The 21417-nt window shown below is 43.3% G+C and overlaps 1 protein-coding gene across 2 annotated transcripts in view; it reads right to left on the bottom strand.

Moving 5' to 3' along the window:
• The window catches only part of oxr1a (oxidation resistance 1a), a 761068-nt gene that overhangs the window by 173398 nt on the left and 566253 nt on the right, over positions 1 to 21417 (bottom strand). For both annotated transcript variants that reach the window (XM_078540076.1, XM_078540077.1), the window contains one exon: positions 5641 to 5825. In XM_078540076.1, the coding sequence (XP_078396202.1) occupies positions 5641 to 5825 (185 nt within the window). The remainder of the gene's footprint in view (positions 1 to 5640; positions 5826 to 21417) is intronic.

Below are 21417 nucleotides of genomic sequence, written 5' to 3'. Positions count from 1 at the left end.
TATATAGAGGTACCAACGAGAGAGGATGCAATACTTGATCTCCTATTAGGGAACCAGACAGGTCAGGTGACAGAAGTATGTGTAGGCGAACATTTTGGGTCCAGTGACCACAATGTCATTAGTTTTAAGTTAATTATAGATAAGGACACGTCTGGTCCTCGAGTTGAGATTCTAAATTGGAGAAAGGCCAAGTTTGTGGAAATGAGAAAGGATCTAGGAAGAGTGGATTGGGATACTTGTTGTTTTCTGGCAAGGATGTGTTCAGTAAGTGGAAGGCATTCAAAGGCGAAATTTTGAGAGTGCAGAGTTTGCATGTTCCTGTCAGGATTAAAGGCAAAGTTAACAGGCACAGGGAACCTTGGTTTTCAAGGGATATTGGCGATCTGGTTAAGAAGAAGAGAGAGGTGTATAGCAGGTATAGGCAACAAGGAGCAAATGAGGTACTTGTAGAGTATAGAAAATGTAAGAAAATACTAAAAAAGGTAATCAGGAAGGCAAAAAGAAGACATGAGGTTGCTTTGGCAGATAATGTGAAGGTAAACCCGAAGGGTTTCTACAAGTATATTAAGAGTAAAAGGATAGTAAGGGACACAATTGGCCCCCTTGAAGATCAGAGTGGTCGTCTATATGTGGAGCCTCACGAGATGGGGGAGATCTTAAACAGTTTTTTTGCATCAGTATTTACTCAGGAAACTGGCATAGTGTATAAGGAAGGAAGGGAAACAAGCAGTAGTGTCATGGAACATATAGAGATTAAAGAGTAGGAGGTGCTTGCTGCCTTACAGCGAATAAAGGTAGATAAATCCCCCGGGCCTGACATGATATTCTCTCGGACCTTGAGGGAGACTAGTGTAGAAATTGCAGGGGCCCTGGCAGAAATATTTAAAATGTCCTTAGCCACGGGTGAGGTGCCGGAGGATTGGAGGGTAGCTCATGTTGTTCCGTTGTTTAAAAAAGGCTCCAAAAGTAAACCAGGTAATTACAGGCCAGTGAGCCTGACGTCAGTAGTAGGTAAATTATTGGAAGGTGTTCTGAGAGATCGGATATATAATTATTTGGACAGCCAAGGGCTGATTAAGGATAGTTAGCATGGCTTTGTGCGTGGTAGGTCGTGTTTAACGAACTTTGTAGAGTTTTTCGAGGAGGTTACCAAGAAAGTAGATGAAGGAAAGGCTGTGGATGTTGTCTACATGGATTTTAGTAAGGCCTTTGACAAGGTCCCACATGGGAGGTTAGTTCAGAAGGTTCAGACACTTCGTATCCATGGAGAGGTTGTAAACTGGATTCGAAATTGGCTGTGTGGAAGAAGACAGAGAGTGGTAGTGGATGATTGCTCCTCAGATTGGAGGTCTGTGATTGGTGGTGTGCCTCAGGGATCTGTGCTGGGACCATTGTTGTTTGTTGTCTATATCAATGATTTGGATGATAATGTGGTGAATTGGATCAGCAAGTTTGCTGATGACACTAAGATTGGAGGCGTTGCGGACAGCGAGGAAGGCTTTCAAAGCTTGCAGAGAGATCTGGACCAACTGGAAAAATGGGCCAGAAAATGGCAGATGGAATTTAATGCGGAAAAGTTTGAGGTGTTACATTTTAGAAGGTCAAACCAAGGTAGGACATACTCAGTAAATGGTAGGGCACTGAGGAGTGCGGAGGAACAAAGGGATCTGGGAGTTCAGATACATAATTCCCTGAAAGTGGTGTCACAGGTAGACAAGGTTGTAAAGAAGCTTTTGGCATACTGGCCTTCATAAATCAAAGTATTGAGTATAGGAGTTGGGATGTTATGGTGAGGTTGTATAAGACATTGGTGAGGCCAACTTTGGAGTATTGTGTGCAGTTCTGGTTGCCTAACTGCAGGAAGGATATCAGTAAGATTGAGAGAGTGCAGAGAAGATTTACTAGGATGTTGCTGGGTCTTAAGGAGTTGAGATACAGGGAAAGATTAAATAGGTTAGGACTTTATTCCTTGGAGCGTAGAAGAATGAGGGGAGATTTGATAGAAGTTTATAAAATCATGAGGGCCATAAACAGAGTAAATGCGAGTAGGCTCTTTCCACTTAGATTAGGAGAGATAAACACGAGAGGACATGGCTTTAGGGTGAAAGGGGAAAGGTTTAGGGGGACTTCTTCACTCAGAGAGTGGTGAGAGTGTGGAACGAGCTACCATCTGACGTGGTAAATGCGGGCTCACTCTTATGTTTTAAGAATAAATTGGATAGATACATGGATGGGAGAGGTCTGGAGGGTTATGGACTAGGTGCAGGTCAACGGGACTAGCGGAATAATATTTTGGCACAGACTAGAAGGGCCGAATGACCTGTTTTCTGTGCTGTAGTGTTCTATGGTTCTATGATATAATAAGGATGCCAGGAGTAGCACCAGGCATCCCTAAAATTAACGTGCCAATCTGGTAAGCTATAACACTACATGCTGGCTAAAAAGCAAGCATTAGACAGAGCAATACCACAATCTAAGGTCCACAAAGCTCTGCTGTCACACCACAATCAAGCCAGGAATGGTGATGGACAATTAAACAATTAATTGGAGATTTTCCAAAAACATCCCCATTCTCAATGATGGGGTGAGCACAGCATCTGAGTGCAAAAGACAAGGCTGAATTGCTTGCAAACAACTTCAACCACAAGTGTTCAGTAGATGATCCATCGCAACTTCCTCCCAAGATCCCCAGCGTCACAGATGCCAGTTTTCAGCCAATTCAACTCATTCCACATGATTACAAGAAATGGCTGAAGGCATTGGTTATAGCGAAGTCTTTGGACCCTATCAATATCAAACAGGCAGCTTGTGCTCCAGTACTTGTTGAGCCCCTAGCCAAGCTGTCCTAATACAGATCCAACACTGACATCTACCCAATAACATGGCCAGGTAAGTCCTGTTCACAAAAAACAAGATAAATCCAATTTTCCAATTACCAGTCTACTCTCAATCTTCAGCAAAGTGACAAAAGGTGTCATTGACAGTGCTATCAAGCATACAACAATAGCCTGCTCATCGATGCTGAGTTTGGATTCCACCAAGGCCACTCAGCTCCGGACCTCATTACAACCCTGGTACAAACATGAACAAAAGAGCTTATTTCAAGAAATGAGATGAGAGCAACTGCTCTTGACTTCAAGGCAGCATTGGATAGATGTGACATCAAGGAGCCTTTGCAAAATTCATGTCAATGGGAATCAGGGGCAAAACTCTCCATTAGCTGGAGTCATATCTGGCACAAAGGAAGATAGTTGTAGCTGTTGGATCATCTCAGCCCCAGGACATTGTTACAGGAATCCTTCAAGGACAGTATGTTAGGCCCAACCAACTTCAACTTCAATTACCTTGCATCTATCACAAGGTCAGAAGTGGCAAAGTTCAACAATTGTAGAGTGTTCAGTGCCACTTGAGGCTCCTCAGTTACTGAAGTAGTCCATGCCCGCATCCAGCGGGACCTAGTTGCTAAGTGCCAAGTAGCATTCATGCCACAGAAGTGCCAGGCAATTACCATCTCCAACAAGAGAGAGAATCTAACCATCACACCTTAGCATTCAATGGCATTTTCATTGCTGAATGCCTCACCATCAACATCCTGGGGTTTACCATGACCAGAAACAGAACTGGAGCAACCATATAAATACTGTGGCTACAAGAGTGGGTCAGAGGCTGGAAATTCTGCAACAAGTAACTCACCTCCCAACTCCCCAAAGCCTGTCCGCCATCTACAAGACACAAATCAGGAGCGTGATGACATATTCTCCACTTTCCTGGGTGAGTGCAGCTCCAAGGAGCTCAACACCATCCAGGACAAAGTAACCTGCTTGATCAGGACCCCTTCCACTATCTTAAACATTCATTCCCTCCACCATCGATACACAATGGCATCATTGTGCATTCCTTATAAGATGCATTGCAGCAACTTGCTAAGCCTCCTAACTCTTGACCTCTACCCCTAGAACAACAAAGGCATGGTTCTTGAAAACACCTTCAGGTTCCCCTCCAAGCCAAACACTATCCTGATTTGGAACTATATCAGGCCTTTTCATTACCTGATTTTGATCTAATAAGTGAAAACAACTTGTTTTTGATTGGCTCACGTTCGGTAAATTGGATATTTATGCCAAACAAATATGGTGAACTTGAAGATTATGATTATATGAACCAATCACTATTTTTGTCCCATTGTTTTTAAGGTACAATATTTTAATGCGCTGTGTAATACAACTGACACATGCTAGAAGTGTGACTTTATTATGACATAGAATTATGTGCATTTGACAGTACAGTACCAGGCCATTCAACCCAACAGGTCTGTGTCAGTGTTTATGCATCACATAAGCCTCCTCCCACCTTATTTCAAAAGCCCTATCACAATATCCTGCTATTCCTTTCTCATGTATATATTTAACATCCCCTTAAATGCATCAACATTAATCATCTCAACTATTCCTTGAGGAGGTGAGTTCCGCATTCTGACTACTCTCTGGCTAAAGAAATTTTTCCTGAATTTCTTCACAAATTTATTAGTGACAATCTTATATTTATGTTCCCTAGATTTGAGCTCCCTCACAAATGGAAACATCTTCTCTATGTCCATTCTATCCCATCCCTCATAAGTGTGAAGACCCCTATCAAGGATACCTCTCAGTCTTCTCTAGAGAAAAGTCCCAGCCTGTTCAGTCTTTTTTGATAGTTGTATATTCTCAGTTCTGGTATCACCCTTTGTAAAATTTTAGATTCATTTTTTTTAAGCACATAAAGATTCCATTTATTTAATATTTCTTTAAACCAGCTGTTCAATTCCCTCAAGACCCAGTGGCTGAGTACAGTACAGCAAGAACAACATTTTGATGCGCTCTATTATGCAGTAAGTTATGCCTTCTTTTTAGTTAGACTGTACAAGCTTCTTAAAACATCATAACTATTTAACTGAACTGAAGGCCAAGTTCTGAAAACCCAAATTATTTTCTGGTAAATAATATGTGAGATAACGAGTGTTTTATTTAGTTATTGAGAGTTTACCTAACTAATATCTTGTTAACAAGTATTTTCTGCTAGTGTTTTCCAACAAAATTTGTTTTGTTTTTTAGGAGATAACTATGCAAGCTACAGTAGTGATATGGCAAGTGATAGACTCCAAAATGAAAGCTAATTCTACAATGGCAATCTTGGGGAATGAAAAGGTCAATAAAAGAATCCTAAATATGGTAAAGCATTAAAAGGATAATAAAAAAGCTCCATAGACTTGAATTGCAATTTACAAACTTCCTTTAACGCAATTCGTTATGATTTTGTAATGATGCTTAACTCTCAGTAACACGGATCTGGGTAGCTCATTTCACATTATAAATAATTAATTCAGGCCTTAGCTGATTGGCAACCCTGAACATCAAGATACTATCTTATAAAGATTAATCACTTAATACATTTTGTTCAAAAGGGGGGTATTTCAGCCAGTCAATGATGGTGCCAATAATAAACAGAAGTCCCAAACAGCTATTTCATTATTGCAGTAGGTTAGGAAGTGCTATTGGTAAAGAATAGGGGAGTTCAATTAGTCGCCATTCCTGTTCATTACCAATAGAGTTCCATATTGTTGCATAAAAGAACTGTTAACAGATGGCAAACAATGGATCTTACGGAGGCAAAGATTCTTTGATTTTACTGTCCAAAATGTCACTGTACATGGCTGCTGAAAGGACCTCTTCCATGGGACACATGATGCCATATTCCTCGCAGCCACGTTCTTTTATTAGAGGATCATGCTTGTGGGGATCAAACATAATGTTGTTGGGGGTCACGAGAAGTACACCACTGACTGCGCCCTGTAGTGAAAAAGAAACAGACAAACATGTTTAAATCTCTTAACCTGCACTGTCTTTTTGTATTGCAGCAAATAAGAAAGACTCTTTCCTGCATTGTTGCTGTATTTTTGTTAATAGTGAGTCAACACAGATGCCCTTATAGTCATTACTGAATTGCCAAGTTACCCGGGTTTGTAGCACTCTGGTCTCTGCGTTAGCATGTTGAGAACTCGACCTTGTTTACAAAAACATGCTTTATGTCAAATAATGATATTTAATCCTCTGGCTGGAAACCCGAAAGGAGCTTTTTAAAAACAGAGGCTAAAGGTATCTTGAGCTCGCAGCCAAAGATGGTTACCTAGTTTGGATCACTGCACCTTCCACGTTTCAATCCATTGAAGTGGAGACCATGGGCTGGATTTTACGTGTCCCTGCTGGGTGTTTTTTAGCAGGGGCATGTAAAATAGGGCAGGTGCCCAGCCCACCAACTACCTACCATCCCTGAGCTCACCCCGATAGTGGGCAGACACTGAAATTGGCTGCCTGCCCGCCATACATAAGTAAATAATTAAAGGTTAATTGTGCCCATTAACAGGCAAAGTGACCTTGATAACATACTGTCCACACCATAATACATGGGCAGCAGGCGCTGGCAGACAGCCTGTTCTTTAAACAAGTTATTAAAGGACGGGGAGGAAGGGGATGAGGTTTACACATTAAGGGCAGCCCCTCTTAAGATAATGCCCCCCTTTTTTCCAACCCGGCTTTCCAAAACCCGCCGCCCTACCCACCCACTCTCCTCTCTAAGCTGGCCAAATCCTTTCTGCTCAATACCCCGGACTTACCTCACTCCGGGATCCATTGGACCTATTCTTCGGGCTGATTGCAGTCCAGTCAGCGCCCACTACTGGGCTCTTGGCGCTGCTGCAACTGCTGGATTGGCCGGCAGCGCTAGAAGGTGGGATTTCCTGCCTAGTGAGGAATGGAAGTCCCGCTGTTAGCCAAATTTAGCCTTTCCGCAGCATATCTCGGCTACAGGGTGGGCTTGCAGTGAGGGAGAACCATAAAGGACCATGACCATGGGAATATGAGTGAATCACATATTCTTTCCTCATTAGTACAGCATCAAGGCAATCAGCTGCGGTATTCAACTGGTAGAGAAACAAGCCATTAAACCTAAATGCTTGAACATTGTGACCCTGGCTGACATTTAAAGGGATATTTCAGAATATACATAATAGAGACATTCCAACGAGAAAGAAAAATTCCAAGGGGAGGACCCATCATCCATGGTCAACTAAAAAAAGTTAAAGATGGTATCAAACTTAAAGCAAAAGCATAAAATTGTACAAAGATGGCTGGCAGGCCAGAAGATTGGGCAGAATAAAAAAAATTGAAGAATGACTAAAAGATTAATAAGGAGGGAAAAATTAGAGTACAAGAGAAAGCTAGCTATAAATATAGAAACAGATAGCAAGAGTTTGCATGGATATTTAAAAAAGAGTTAACAAAGTGAGCATTGGTCCTATAGAAAGCGAGTCTGTGGAATTAATAATGGAAAATAAGTAGATGGCATATGAATTGCACAGGTATTTTGCATCAGTCTTCACTGTAGAAGATACAAGTAACATCCCAGAAATATTTGTAAATCAGGAAATGGGAGGGAGGGAGGAACTCAGGAAAATTACAATCACCAGGTACTGAGCAAATTGTTGGAGCTGCGGGCTGACAAGTCCCTGGGTCCTGATGGGCTCATCCTAGGATTTTGAAAGAAGTGGCTAGTGAGATAGTTGATCCATTGATTTTAATTTTCCAAAAATCCCTGGATTCGGGAAAGGTTCCATTAGATGGGAAAATGGCAAACATAACTCCTTTATTCAAAAAGCAAGGGAGACAGAAAGCAGAAAATTAGAGATTAGTTAGTTTAACATCTGTCATAGGAAAAATGTTAAAAGCTATTATTAAAGACATTTTAGCAGGGCACTTGGAAAAATTCAAGGTTATCAGGCAGAGTCAACATGGCTTTCTGGAAGGGAAATTGTGTTTAACCAATTTATTATAGTTCTTTTAAGAAGTAATATATGCTGTGGATAAGGAGTAGATGTACTGCGCTTATATTTCCCGAAGGCAGTTGATAACTTACAACATCAAAGGTTATTGCAGAAAATAAAAGCTCATGGTGTGGGGCAACATATTGGCATGGATAATTGGCATGGATTGGCTAGCTAACAGGAAACAGAAAGTAGGCATACATGGGTCTTTTTCTGGTTGGCAAGATGTGATGTGTGGTGTGCCACAGGGATTCAGTGCTGGGTCTCAACATTTTACACTTTATAAACATGACTTGGAAGAAGGACCAAAGGATTGAGTGTTGAGCTCTTAAAGTGCTCCACCTGATAACAAAATTTGAGTGCGATGAGGGAGATGTGGAAGAATTTTCTTCTCATTTGAAGAGCTTGCATAACAGCTGATGTGGCCAGTGGAAGGCTGGACCCTGCTATTGCAAAGCAAACTAATAGGAAAGGCACATGTGTGTAAGAAATTGGGGTCTTTGATAAATAGGTACGTTCTGCATTTTATGAGATTAGCAAAACAGCATTGATTCTCTCTCTGGAAAGAGGATTTCTAAACACTTTGACCTCTGAACAGTCTTCAGAAACAGCAAGGTCACTTAATTCAGGCTGCCATGTTGATATTCCTAAGCTGGTGGAATGGTGGCTTGTGCATCCCCTCATCTATGCAAGTGTTTAGAAAAGACCAGGCTATGACCCTCAGCATGATGTAAACTAAAAAGCTGACCTCGAGCAGGGTGACAAACAAAGGGAAGTGGTAACCATCCTGACGTTTTGAGTACCTGTCCTGTATCCATTGGTCAGAATAGTTAGATAGATGATTGACAATGGGTAAACTATCAGCCCCTCAAAAAAAGGGTATACATATTGGTCTCATACTGGTAGTAGGGGGCTGAGATGTTAGCGAGGTGGTGGTGCTCTTTGGGCCTTCTTCAGATGGAAGATGGACCAGAGGAGGAGGAGGAAGATGAAGGGAAAAGTTCCCTAACATTTCAACTAGAGAGCTGAATTTTGTAATCACAAGCTGCTGAGATCAACACACTCTGAACCATCCATTTGTCCTCCAGGATCGATATACTGCTCTCAACTGTTACAGGCCATATACTTTATATGCCTAATTAGTTAATGCATTATATCTAAACTGTTGCTTCTTAATCAACTCAATAAACACCTTAAAATGACTTATGACTAGTCAACTGCCCATATAGGTATCTGCGGGCCTGAATCCAAAAATATTACAATTGGTCAGCACTCACGGTAAAATTGGCTTGGAATTTGAGAAGCAACCGTCTTAGCTTGCAATTAAATGTGTGGAGTGAAGCCAGGAGTCACAATGGCAGACGCTGGGAAACGACTGATAGAGTGTTTGCAAATACAAGAGAACCTGGAGCAAGAGATTACAAGTGTATTTTGATAACCTTTCTAAAAGGTTCAGGAAGGAAAGGTGAAGTTGAAAAAGGTTCCAAATAAGTTGGTCTAAGGTATACATGTATTTGCCTTACAGCTGAATAAAAAGTATAAAGAGTTAAGCAGGTTAGTAAGTTACAAAGGGGATTGACCCGATCGATCAGTTCTGCTGCGAACAGGAAGCAGACGGCAGTGTATGTTATACAAGGTGAAAAATTAAACCAAACACTGGAATCCATGATGATTGAAGTGGCTCCGGAGAAGCCACGTGAATTTTTCTTTTCAGAGTTAAACAGGGACCACGGATGTTCCAAAGCAGAGTTAGAAAGCAATTATTTTAAACAGATACCAGCTGCTGGCACCCTAGAATCAAAGCAAGGAATGGACCGGGACACTCAATAGGTCCAAGTTAGCACCCCCATTGAAAGCCCGAGTGTACTCGCAGAGAGATCTGACTGCACCGTCATCATTCATGATCCTTACACCGATCCTATGGAGCACTTTTGCCCAGCTGAGAGTATGCTGTACATTTGACTCAAGTGAATGCTAAAGCAGGGTGTTGTTTGCAAACAAAAATTCAAAAAATTGTGTTTGAGGAAGAAGAATGACACATGTGAGGTTCTGTTTTAGAAAAAAAATTACCATCTGTACTAATGTACAACTGTGAAGGCCAGATCGCCCCAAAGTATAAAGATAAGCCTAAAATCTGGCAGAAATCCAATTTGAACTTCTCAAAACATTTTGTATCAGAGCAAGCTAAAGAAGAATGGCTAAAATTCAAATTGAAGTCACTTTTTATGGACTTTTTAAAAAAATTTGGTTAAATAGCAAATATTGGAACTTGAAAATTGTCTTAGAGGAGGAGAAAAGGATAAACCCAAGAGATAAAAACAAAAAATGCTGGAAAAACTCAGCAGATCTGACAGAATCTGTGGAGAGAAAGTCTGTCTCTCTTTCTCTCCACAGATGCTGTTAGACCTGCTGAGATTTTCCAGCACTTATTGTTTTTGTTTCAGATTTCCAGCATCCACAGTATTTTGCTTTTATAAACCCAAGAGATGTTGGGTGAAAAACATCTTGCAAAATGCTGAAAGGCTTCAAAAAGATTGGAATTTAATGTAAAATCTGGGGGAGGAAGAAGAAAAAAAATTAATAGAGCAAGTTTAAAATCAAATTTGTTTTTTTTGTGCTTGGGTAAGTTTTTTTCTAAATGACCTAACGTGTCCACCCACCCCCAAACAAAAAGCAGCAGATCCAACTCTTTCTGCTGATAGCTGCTTCTTCTTTAAAAATTCAACACAAAGCCTTGGGATTTCTATCCTTGGGGTTGCTATAAAAAATAAAAAAACTGATGGTCTGAGCTGTTTAAGAATTAAATCATTGAGTAACAGTTCTGAATTGTATTCAGGTATGAACAGAATAAATTAGCTTTTCCCGGATAGTTCATTATGTTGGTATCCAGTGCACAATGGTCAGAAATATTAACCAATTGGGCTCTTGGCCAGAGACACAATAGATTGTTTGTGTTTTATTTTAAACAGGTGATAATGGTTTCCAGCTCCAAGTGAACTTGGCAGTTTTGAGAATTCAAACACAACAAAAAGACTTTACCTTTCAGAGACTTGGCCTTAGCCATTCTGGCCATTTGTTACTACATGTTATCTTTCAAGACAAAATGTTTGGGTATGGGAGACATGGAAATCACTTCTTTAGCCTCTGATGCAAACCCACTATTTAAAACCACCAAGCCTGTTGTCTGAAATTGGAACTGGTAAATAACTTGACATGAGTTGCTATTTCAAGTCTTCAAAGAGAAATTTACCTGATGTTTAAGAGGATAGACAAATTCTAATTTTCCAAAAATAAAGCCAATGGAAAAACAGTTTAGGTGGTTTCTCAGTATCAAAAAAAAAATTGTCTTTGGAAGAAATACATTGAACACTTAAAAACCTGTCAGCCCAACCTGCCAGCTATTTGAATTTGGGATAATTTAAAATAAATCTGGTGCAGGCTTTCCCAACCTTTTCACTTGGTGGGGTCACATTCAAATTTTCTCTCATTTGGGGGGCCAATGCGCAATTTTTGGGAAGAAATGGAAATTTATCTTGCTGTTACTCCAAACAACACACATCTGCATCCCTGTGAACAAGCTGCAGATGAGAAGATTAATTTATCACAATCCCTCTGCCCTTGCTTTTGCCTGCTACAAAAAGTCAATGCATGCCCATGTACTTGATGTAGTGCCATGGCAATCTGTCTGTCAGCCTGTGAAGTGCCCTCCCCCGCACTACATGCTGCATCAGGGCCCTGCACCTTGCAGGCCAGTCCCTGGACAAGCCTGATCTAGTGGGTTTCTTTTAAGAAAATAAAATGTTGTTTAAGGGAAAGAATAAAGAAGCAAAATTTAAAAACTAATGGACTGGAATCAAGTGGAAAAGTTTAATTTCTGTTTTAAAGATATTATGAAAGCATGTTATTGCACTGTAAAGTTTCTCCAGAACTCCTGAAAGAGATACAATTGCAATTAGTGGGATGCCCCACTTAGAGTAAGAGATAGATATAGGGGAAAAGGACAAAAGGACAACACCAAAACTGGGTGTAATTCAATGGAATATATACATCTGGCATTGATGTACATTCTACTGAAAGGGAAGTGTGGATGAGACAAATAAGGTGACAGCTTTCTCTTGGAGATATTTGTGTCTCTGTCGATGAACTTTTTAAAAGAACTGAATTTGATAATCTGGCCATCACCCGAGACATTGGGATTGTACAGGGGAACATAAGCAAAGATCTTGAGAAGAGACTCCCTTTGATCGTTTGAAGAGATACCGGAAAGTCAGGAAGAATTATTGAATGGTGCATCCTTTTAAAGACAGTGAAATCCCGGATGATGTAATTGATTGGCAAAATACACAGCACGATCCCTATAGACCTGATACACCCTCCATAAATCAAAACAAGGACTTGCGAGAGAGCAGAGAGATTACCATCAAGCATACTGCCTGAATAGAAGATCTGGTTAAGAAAGAATCACCTGAGACCACATACAACAGATAGAGAAACGTTTGAAGATGACTAACAAATGTGAAATTCCAACAGAGGATTAAAGAAGGAGCAGGCAGGTAGTGCACGAGTCCCCTGAGGTCCCGCTCACTAGCCGGTTTTCCATTCTGGATATTGGTGAGGGCAACGGATCCTTGGAGGAGTGCAGCAAGAGTCAAGCACATGGCACCTTGGGTGGCCCAGCTCTACAGGAGGGGAGGAAAAAGAGCGGAAGGGCAGGACTGATGAGGAGCAGACGGGCATTTCTGCGGTTGTCAACGGGACTCCAGGACGGTTTGTTGCCTCCCTGGTGCTAGGGTCAAGGATGTCACAGAACGGCTGCAAGACATTCTTGTGGGGGAGGGCGAACAGCCAGAGGTCATGGTCCACGCTGCTGCTAACGACAAAGGTAGGAAGGGGGATGTGGTCCTGCAATCGGAATTTAGGGAACTAGGTAGATAATTAGCAAGTAGGACCTCTAAAGTAGTAATCTCTGGATTACTCTTAGTCCCATGTGCAAGTGAGTACAGAAATAGGAAGACAAGACAGATCAATGTGTGGCTGGAAAGATGAGGCAGGAGGGAGGGCTTTAGATTCCTAGGACACTGGGACTGGCTCCAGGGGAGATAGCACCTGTACAATCCGGATGGGTTGCATCTGAACAGAACCAGGACTGAGTTCCTTGCGGGGTGTTTTGCTAGTGCTGTTGGGGAGGGTTTAAACTAACTCAGCAGGGGTGTGGGAACCAGGAGAGAATATTAGAAAGTAATACCAGGGTGAACAGGATGTTGGGAGACGCAGATAGCAATAAAATAGAGAATAGTAAGTTAATAGACGGAGTTGAAGTAAGGGAGCAAGTAATAAAGCCCAAATCAGGGTTACACTGCATGTATGTGAATGCACGGAGTATAGTTAATAAAATTAGGGAGTTACAGACACAGATTGCCTTGTGAGATTATGATGTTGTAGCGATAACGGAGACCTGGCTTAAGGAAGGGCAGATCTGGGTGCTAAATATTCCTGGTTACAAAGTGTTCAGAAAGGTAGGAAAGAGTAAAAAGGAGAAGTGGTGCTTTTGGTTAAGGTGAGCATTGCAGTACTGGAGAAAGAGGATGTGTCAGAGGATTCAAGGACAGAATTGATTTGGCTAGAGCTAAGGAATAAGAAGGGTGCAATTACATTGCTCGGTGTAATGTATAGACCACCAGCTAGTGGGAAGGATATAGAGGAACAAATCTGCAAGGAAGTTACAGAGAGGTGTAAACATCAGAGAGTCGTTATAATGGGGGATTTTAATTACCCCTATATAGACTGGGATAGCGGTAGTGTTAAGGGGCAGTGAGGGACAAGGGTTCCTAGTGTTCAGGAAAATTTCCTACAGCAGTATGTGTCCAGTCCGACAAGAAAGGAGGCACTACTGGTTCTTGGGAATGAGTTGGGCCAAGTAGATAAAGTGACAATAGAGGCCAGTGGTCATTGTATCATAAGGTTTAGGATGACAGTGGAAAATGACATTGGTCAATCTAGAGTAAGAATAATCAACTGTCACAGAGCAGACTTCAATGGGGCAAGAATGGAGCTGGACTGGATAGAGCGGAACCAAAGGTTGGAGGGAAAAGCAGTAGCCGAACAAAAGGCTACCTTCAAAGAGAAGATGGTTTGGGCACAGTCAAGCTATGTTCCCTCAAAAAGGGAGGGTAGGACAAACAAGTCCAGAGCTCCCTGGGTGACAAAGGAGACAGAAATTAAGTTGAAGAAGGAAAAGTGTGCTTACGACAGGTATCAGGTAGCAAATACAATTGAGAACCAAGCTGAATATTGAAGGGATGTGGAAAAGCAAATACGAGAAGCAAAGAGTGATTATGCAAAAAGACTGGCAGCTAACATAAAAAGAAATCCCAAAGTATTCTATAAGCATATCAATAGTAAAAGGGTGGTAAAAGAAGGAGTAGGTTCGATTAGGGAGCAAAAGGGGGATTTACACATGGGTGAGGTGTTAAATGAATACTTTGCATCTGTCTTTACCTACCTGAGGCAGATGTTGCCCAGGTCATGGTGACAGAGGAGGAAACTCCGTCACTAGAAGGGTTTAAAATTGATAAGGAGGAGGTATTGGATTAGTGTCAGTACTTAAAGTTGATAAGGCACCGGGACCGGATGAGAAGCATCCAAGAATATTGAACTAAGTGAGAGTGGAAATTGCAGAGGCACTGGCAATTATCTTTCAATGTTCCCTGGATTCGGGGGAGGTGCCGGAGGACTGTAGAATTGCAAACATTATGCCCTTGTTCAAAAAAGGTTGTAAAGATCTGCAATTACAGACCAGTCAGTTTAACTTCAGTGGCGAGGAAACTTCTAGAAACAATTATTCGGGATAGAATTAATAGTCACATGGAACAATTTGGATTGATTCGGAAGAGACAGCATGAATTTGTTAAAGGAAAATCGTGTCTAACTAATTTGCTGGAGTTTTTTGAGGGGGTATCAGAGATGGTTGATGAGGGCAAGGCTGTTGATGTGGTGTATATGGACTTCCGAAAGACATTCAATACAGTGCCACACAACAGACTTGTGAGGAAAGTTATAGGGGCAGTAGAAACGTGGATACAAAACTGGCTGAGGGATAGGAAACCGAGAGTAATGGTTAATGGGTATTTTTCAGGAGGTCCCCAGGGGTCGGTACTGGGACCCTTGCTCTTCCTGATATCTATAAATGATCTAAATCTTGTTGTGCAGGGAACAATTTCAAAGTTTGCGGATGACAGAAAACTTGGGAGAATTGTAAACTGTGAGGAAGACAGTGTAGAACTTCAAAAGGACATTGACACATTGGTGGAGTGGGCAGATAGGTAGCAGAAGAAGTTCAATGCGGAGAAGTGTGAACTGATACACTTTGGCACAAAGAACTTGCAGAGACATTATTAAAAAAAAGGATACAATTCTAAAGTGTGTGCAGGGGCAGAGAGACCTGGGTGCATATGTACATAAGTATTAATGGTGGCAGGACAGGTAGAGAGAGCTGTTTCTAAAGCATACAATATTCTAGGCTTCATTAATAGGGGCAAAGAGTACAAGAGCATGAGGCACAGGTTAGACCTCTGCTGGAGTATTTTGTACAGTTCTGGGCACCACATTATAGGAAGGGTGTGAACACATTGGAGAGAGTGCAGAAGAGGTTTACGAGGTTCACACAGCCTCCAACCTGATAGTCGCCCAACCTCGGACGGCCCGCTTCTACCTCCTACCCAAAATCCACAAACAGGACAGTCCCGGCAGACCGATTGTGTCAGCCTGTTCCTGCCCCACGGAACTCATTTCTCGTTATCTTGACTCCCTTCTCTCTCCCCTTGTCCAGTCCCTTCCCACCTACATCCGTGATTCCTCTAACACCTTACCTCACATCAACAATTTCCAGTTCCCTGGCCCCAACCGCCTCCTCTTCACCATGGACGTCCAATCCCTCTACACCTCCATCCTCCACCAGGATGGTCTGAGGGCCCTTAGCTTCTTCCTCGAACAGAGGCCCGAACAATCTCCATTCACCACTGCTCTCCTCCGTCTGGCTGAACTTGTTCTCACACTGAACAATTTCTCCTTTAACTCCTCTCACTTCCTCCAAATAAAAGGTGTGGCTATGGGTACCCGCACGGGCCCCAGCTATGCCTGTCTCTTTATGGAGTATGTGGAACATTCCTTGTTCCAGTTCTACTCCAGCCCCCTCCCACAACTCTTTCTTCGGTACATCGATGATTACTTCGGTGCTGCTTCATGCTCTCGTTGGGACCTGGAAAAAATTATTAATTTTGCTTCCAATCTCCACCCCTCCATCATTTTCACATGGTCCATCCCTGACAATTCCCTTCCTTTCCTTGACCTCTCTGTCTCAATTTCTGGTGATAGACTGTCCACCAATATCCATTATAAGCCTACCGACTCCCACAGCTACCTCGACTACAGCTCCTCACAGCCCGCTTCCTGTAAGGACTCCATCCCATTCTCTCAGTTCCTTCACCTCCGTCGCATCTGTTCTGATGATGCCACTTTCAAAAACAGTTCCTCTGACATGTCCTCCTTCTTCCTTAACCGAGGTTTTCCACCCACAGTCGTTGACAGGGCCCTCAACCGTGTCCGGCCCATGTCCCACGCATCCGCCCTCACACCTTCTCCTCCGTCACAGAAACATGATAGGGTCCCCCTTGTCCTCACTTATCACCCCACCAGCCTCCGCATTCAAAGGATCATCCTCTGCCATTTCCACCAACTCCAGCATGATGCCACCACCAAACACATCTTCCCTTCACCCCCCCTGGCAGCATTCCGTAGGGATCGTTCCCTCCGGGACACCCTGGTCCACACCTTCATCACCCCCTACTCCTCAACCCCCATCTACGGCACCTCCCCATGCATACGCAAAAGATGCAACACCTGCCCCTTCACTTCCTCTCTCCTCACCGTCCAAGGGCCCAAACACTCCTTTCAAGTGAAGCAGCATATCCCCCAACTTATTCTACTGCATTCGTTGCTCCCAATGCGGTTTCCTCTACATCGGAGAGACCAAACGTAAACTGGGCGACCGCTTTGCAGAAAACCTGCGGTCTGTCCGCAAGAATAACCCAAACCTCCCTGTCGCTTGCCATTTTAACACTCCACCCTGCTCTCTTGCCCACATGTCTGTCTTTGGCTTGCTGCATTGTTCCAGTGAAGCTCAATGCAAACTGAAGGAACAGCACCTCATCTTCCGACTAGGCACTTTACAGCCTTCCGGACTGAATATTGAATTCAACAACTTTAGATCTTGAACTCCCTCCTCCATCCCCACCCCCTTTCCATTTCTTCCTCCTCCCTTTTGTTTTTTCCAATAATTTATATAGATTTTTCTTTTCCCACCTATTTCCAATATTTTTAAATTTATACCTTTTATGCCCTGTTAGCCTTATTTCACCCCCACCCCCACTAGAGCTGTACCTTGTGTGTCCTGCCATCCATTCTTAATTAGCACATTCTCTTAGATAATATCACCACCTTCAACACCTCTTTGTTCTTTTGTCCGTGACATCTTTTGATTATCTGCTCCTATCACTGCTTGCTTGTCCCTACAACCACCCCCCCAACTTCTCTGCCCCCACCTTAAACCAGCTTATATTTCATCCCTCTCCTAATTTTACTCAGTTCTGTTGAAGGGTCATGAGGACTCGAAACGTCAAGTTTATTCTTCTCCGCCGATGCTGCCAGACCTGCTGAGTTTTTCCAGGTAATTCTGTTTTTGTTAGAGGTTTACGAGAATGGTTCCAGAGATGAGACATTACAGTTATGAGGAAAGTTGGAGAAGTTGGGACTGTTTTCCTTGGAGAGGAGAAGGCTGAGAGGAGACTTGATAGAAGTTTTCAAAGTCATGAGGGGCCTGGACATAGTAGATAGGGAGAAACTGTTCCCACTCATAAATGGTTCGAGAACCAGACGGCACAATTTTAAAGTGTTTTGCAAAAGAAGCAAATGTGAGGTGAGAAGAAACTTTTTCGCACAGCGAGTAGTTAGGGTTTGGAACGCACTACCTGGAAGTGTGGTGGAGGGAGACTCGATTGAGGCATTCTAGAGGGCATTGGATGATTATCTAAATAGAAACAATGTGCAGGGTTACGGGAAAAAGGCAGGAGATTGGTACTAAGTTAAAATGCTCAGAGAGCCGGTGCAGATACAATGGGCTGAATGGCCCCCTTCTACACTGTAACAATTCTGTGATTATGAATTGGGACACAGGTGTGGGGATGCAGAAGGGATTTGTAACATGTGTACTAACAAACATGTGAGAAACATGGTGCAGCTGCACTGATGAACAGGTCCCACACTTGCTCAACTACTTGACAAACAGCGTGACATAAAATGATTAATATGGCCTGAATAGTAAGAAAACATCCGTAAATGACACATTGCATAGAGAAACCGACTAAGACAATTAATTTTACTCCCTCTGACTATTGCCATCTTAGAGCAAAATTAAAGTAAATGTAAAAGGAATTTTGGATTGGAACAAATGAATGCCAGGGAGAAATGATACTTAAATAAGATTATCCACAAGATGGATACAGGTGAATGCAGAGCTAGAGAATCTTATAAGTCCATGCATGATTTATTGCTTCACTTATATGCTAAGGGCACAGAGATTAGCAGCACGCCTGCAAAAGAATAAGGCTGGGATTTTCCGGCCCTGCCATTGGCGAGATTGTTATTTCTAACACTTCGACTAGAGAGCAGAATGCTGTTATCAGAAGCTACTGAGACCAACACACTCTGTGAACTGACCATTTGTTCTCCAGGGTCAATAAACTGCTCTCAGCTGTTACAGGCCATATACTTTTTCTTTCTAATTAATTAATGCATTATATCTAAACTGTTGCTTCTTAATCAAATTAATAAACCATCTTAGAATTACTTATGACTAGTCGATTGCCTATTTAGATATCTGTGGACCCGAATCCAAAAATCGTACATAAGGTTTATTTCCCTATTGTCCGACAAGATTTTGTCCAACTGAGATGACCAAAAATGCTATCCTGAGTGCATAGGTCTGGTTTCAGAAGCATATCACCAAAAATTCTAAACTCTCCGAAAATGGCCAGAACAAACTTACAAGTTTGAAAAGGGCTGAACAACTTGGTTTCAATCGGTGGGTATGGACACTTAAAATAGATCCCACCTATGAACACCTCAGAGATATGATCTTCCCCAAAGAGCTCAACACCTTGCTTCGCCTTTCCATAAAAATCCACATGGTGGAAACAAAAATTTCAAGAGACAGACAAGAAGCAACTCTGGCTGATGATCACAAGTCCTTGCCCCAAGGGAAACCCTTCCCTAGTTCCTCCCACAAAAAGCCTGAAAAGGATGGAAGATGGGAGGGTGATAAAGAGGATGAACAGCCATATATGTCAAGGGAAAGCTGAAAACACAGGGGAACTTCCTCAGGCTAAAAAGGAAAAGGCCGAGAACAGGCGTGACATGCAAAAGTGTGTGTGTTTCCAGTGCAACAAGGCACTTCAAGCTGTGGGGAAAATCCACAGGATTTGTCAGGGTACACCAGACTGGTGCAGGCAAAGGGGCACAGCAGACAAGGTTGTGGTTCTAACCTCAACAGTAAATCCTCATAAACATACGACTGAGAGTGCAGGGGAATTTAACAAAATCCCTGAGTGTTACGAGAATTTTGTTTCTAAAGGAGAAGAGACCCCATACCCCTCAAGTAAGCCCATAGTCTTACCTAGGGATACAGGGGCCCTCAATCCCTTCTGCTGGGAAAGGGCATGACCTTTCCACCAGAGAGCACACTGAATTCGTATTCGTGAATGGTTTCAAGGGAAGGTAGACGTCCATACCTTTGTATTGTGTGCACCTGGAGTGTGATGTTATTCTAGGACCAGTAATCATAGGGGTTGTTCCTAGTTTACCTGTGGTCATGGTTTACCTGCTCCTTGGTAATGACATTGCAGGAACAAAGGTGGTAGCTTCCCCGATGGCCTTAGAGAGGCTGAACAAGGTCAGGGAGACAGAACAGTTAGAGGAGAACATCCTTGACTGTGTGGTGACACAGTCCATGTCCAAATATGCTCTGTCACAGGAGGCTGAATCAGCACTACAGACAGATGACCTCGCCGTCCGGTTAACTGAAACCTTTTCGGAAATTTAGATGAGCCCAGGGAAGTGTTCTGATGGAGAAATGCCTGAAATCAAGGTTCTCACAGACTTTGAAAGCCGCCAGCTGGCCGGCTACGATCTGGACCGTTCCTGTGCTGGTGGTGAGGTCGGTGCTGCTCTACCAAGTGAGGATCCAGCAGTGCAACATCCATCAGACAACCATGCTGTGAGTGATGTGTCCTGTTTCACAGGCCACTGCCATGCACTAATTATCTCCCCTTGCTTTCACAGGCACTTCTGCCAAACAGCCGACATAGTCCACGATCCAGGCCTCCAATCAAGCCCCGAAGAAACCTCTGAAGAGGAATCTGAAGGCACCCTCCCGGAAGTCCCATCACACCGCTCACCCACACCCTCCACCAGTGCAGAAGCACACAACTTGATGGGACATAACTTTAGAGTAGCCTCTGTCTGGTGAATCTGGTGAATACATTGCACTTTCTGATGCACAGCAGGTGGCGGCAGGGACTTCCCAGGTCCTCAGCACTTGCAGGACTGCTGGAGGCCAGATATTTGCTGAGTCTGAGTCAGATGAAGAGCCTCTGGAAGGGATGTCTGCTGCGCTCATCAGATGCAAGGCACGATGGAGGAGTCTGTCCGCCTTCAGGCTGAGGTGTGACACCAGCATGCCAATGCGCCGAGGGCAACACTGGTAGGATGGCGGCTGCAACGGAGACCTTGGTCCAGGACGTCACTCCTGCACTGCTGCGCGGGCCGAACTCCAATGATACCATAGTTGACCTCCAACAGTGTACACGAGAGGGGTGCGGGGCAGCTTGATCTCACTCCCCTTCTCCTCAAGGAGTCAGCCGTAGCGCACCCATAGTGAGGAGGATCAACAGGTGCACGCCCCGGAGCCATCCATCCAGGTGACCCTGGGAGTTTCTGGCCCATCTGAATCCTCTCTTCCTGTGACCCCAGCAGCTCTAGCTCCACAGGTCAAAAAAGGTGTCACTGCCACACAACAGGACCCTGAAAGCAGGCCCGGGCCCGGGCCCTCCAGGTCTCAGCCCTCTGGAGGACATCAGTCAAGGTCATCATAGCAGTCAGCAGGCTGCCATCACCTCCGCTGTGGATGTCTGGGGAGCATCAAGCAGACTTAGGAAGGTTAAGAATATGTAGTTGCACAGCCTGGGCACGGGTGTTAGTCACTTGTACATAATGTTCATTATTGTCAATAAACTCCCGACAATGTTTCCCTGCCTATAGCTCCTTGTTCTGATGGGCAGTGTTCGTGTCACTCAGGTGTGAAACCTTTTTGCACAAGATAAAGGCAGGTGTCTCAATCCATGGCCTCTTCCCTGTGCTTTGTGCAGCCTTCAGACCTAAGTGATGGTCTGGCCTCACATTCACTGGACACATAAGTGATGCCTGTACTTCAATGGTGCTCGTCATTGCTG

The sequence above is a fragment of the Cetorhinus maximus genome, chromosome 4 (genome assembly GCF_964194155.1).
Source record: "Cetorhinus maximus chromosome 4, sCetMax3.hap1.1, whole genome shotgun sequence".
Taxonomy (NCBI): Eukaryota; Metazoa; Chordata; class Chondrichthyes; order Lamniformes; family Cetorhinidae; genus Cetorhinus; species Cetorhinus maximus.
Note: the sequence above shows the minus strand (reverse complement) of the source record. Positions and strands in the feature narration are given on the sequence as shown.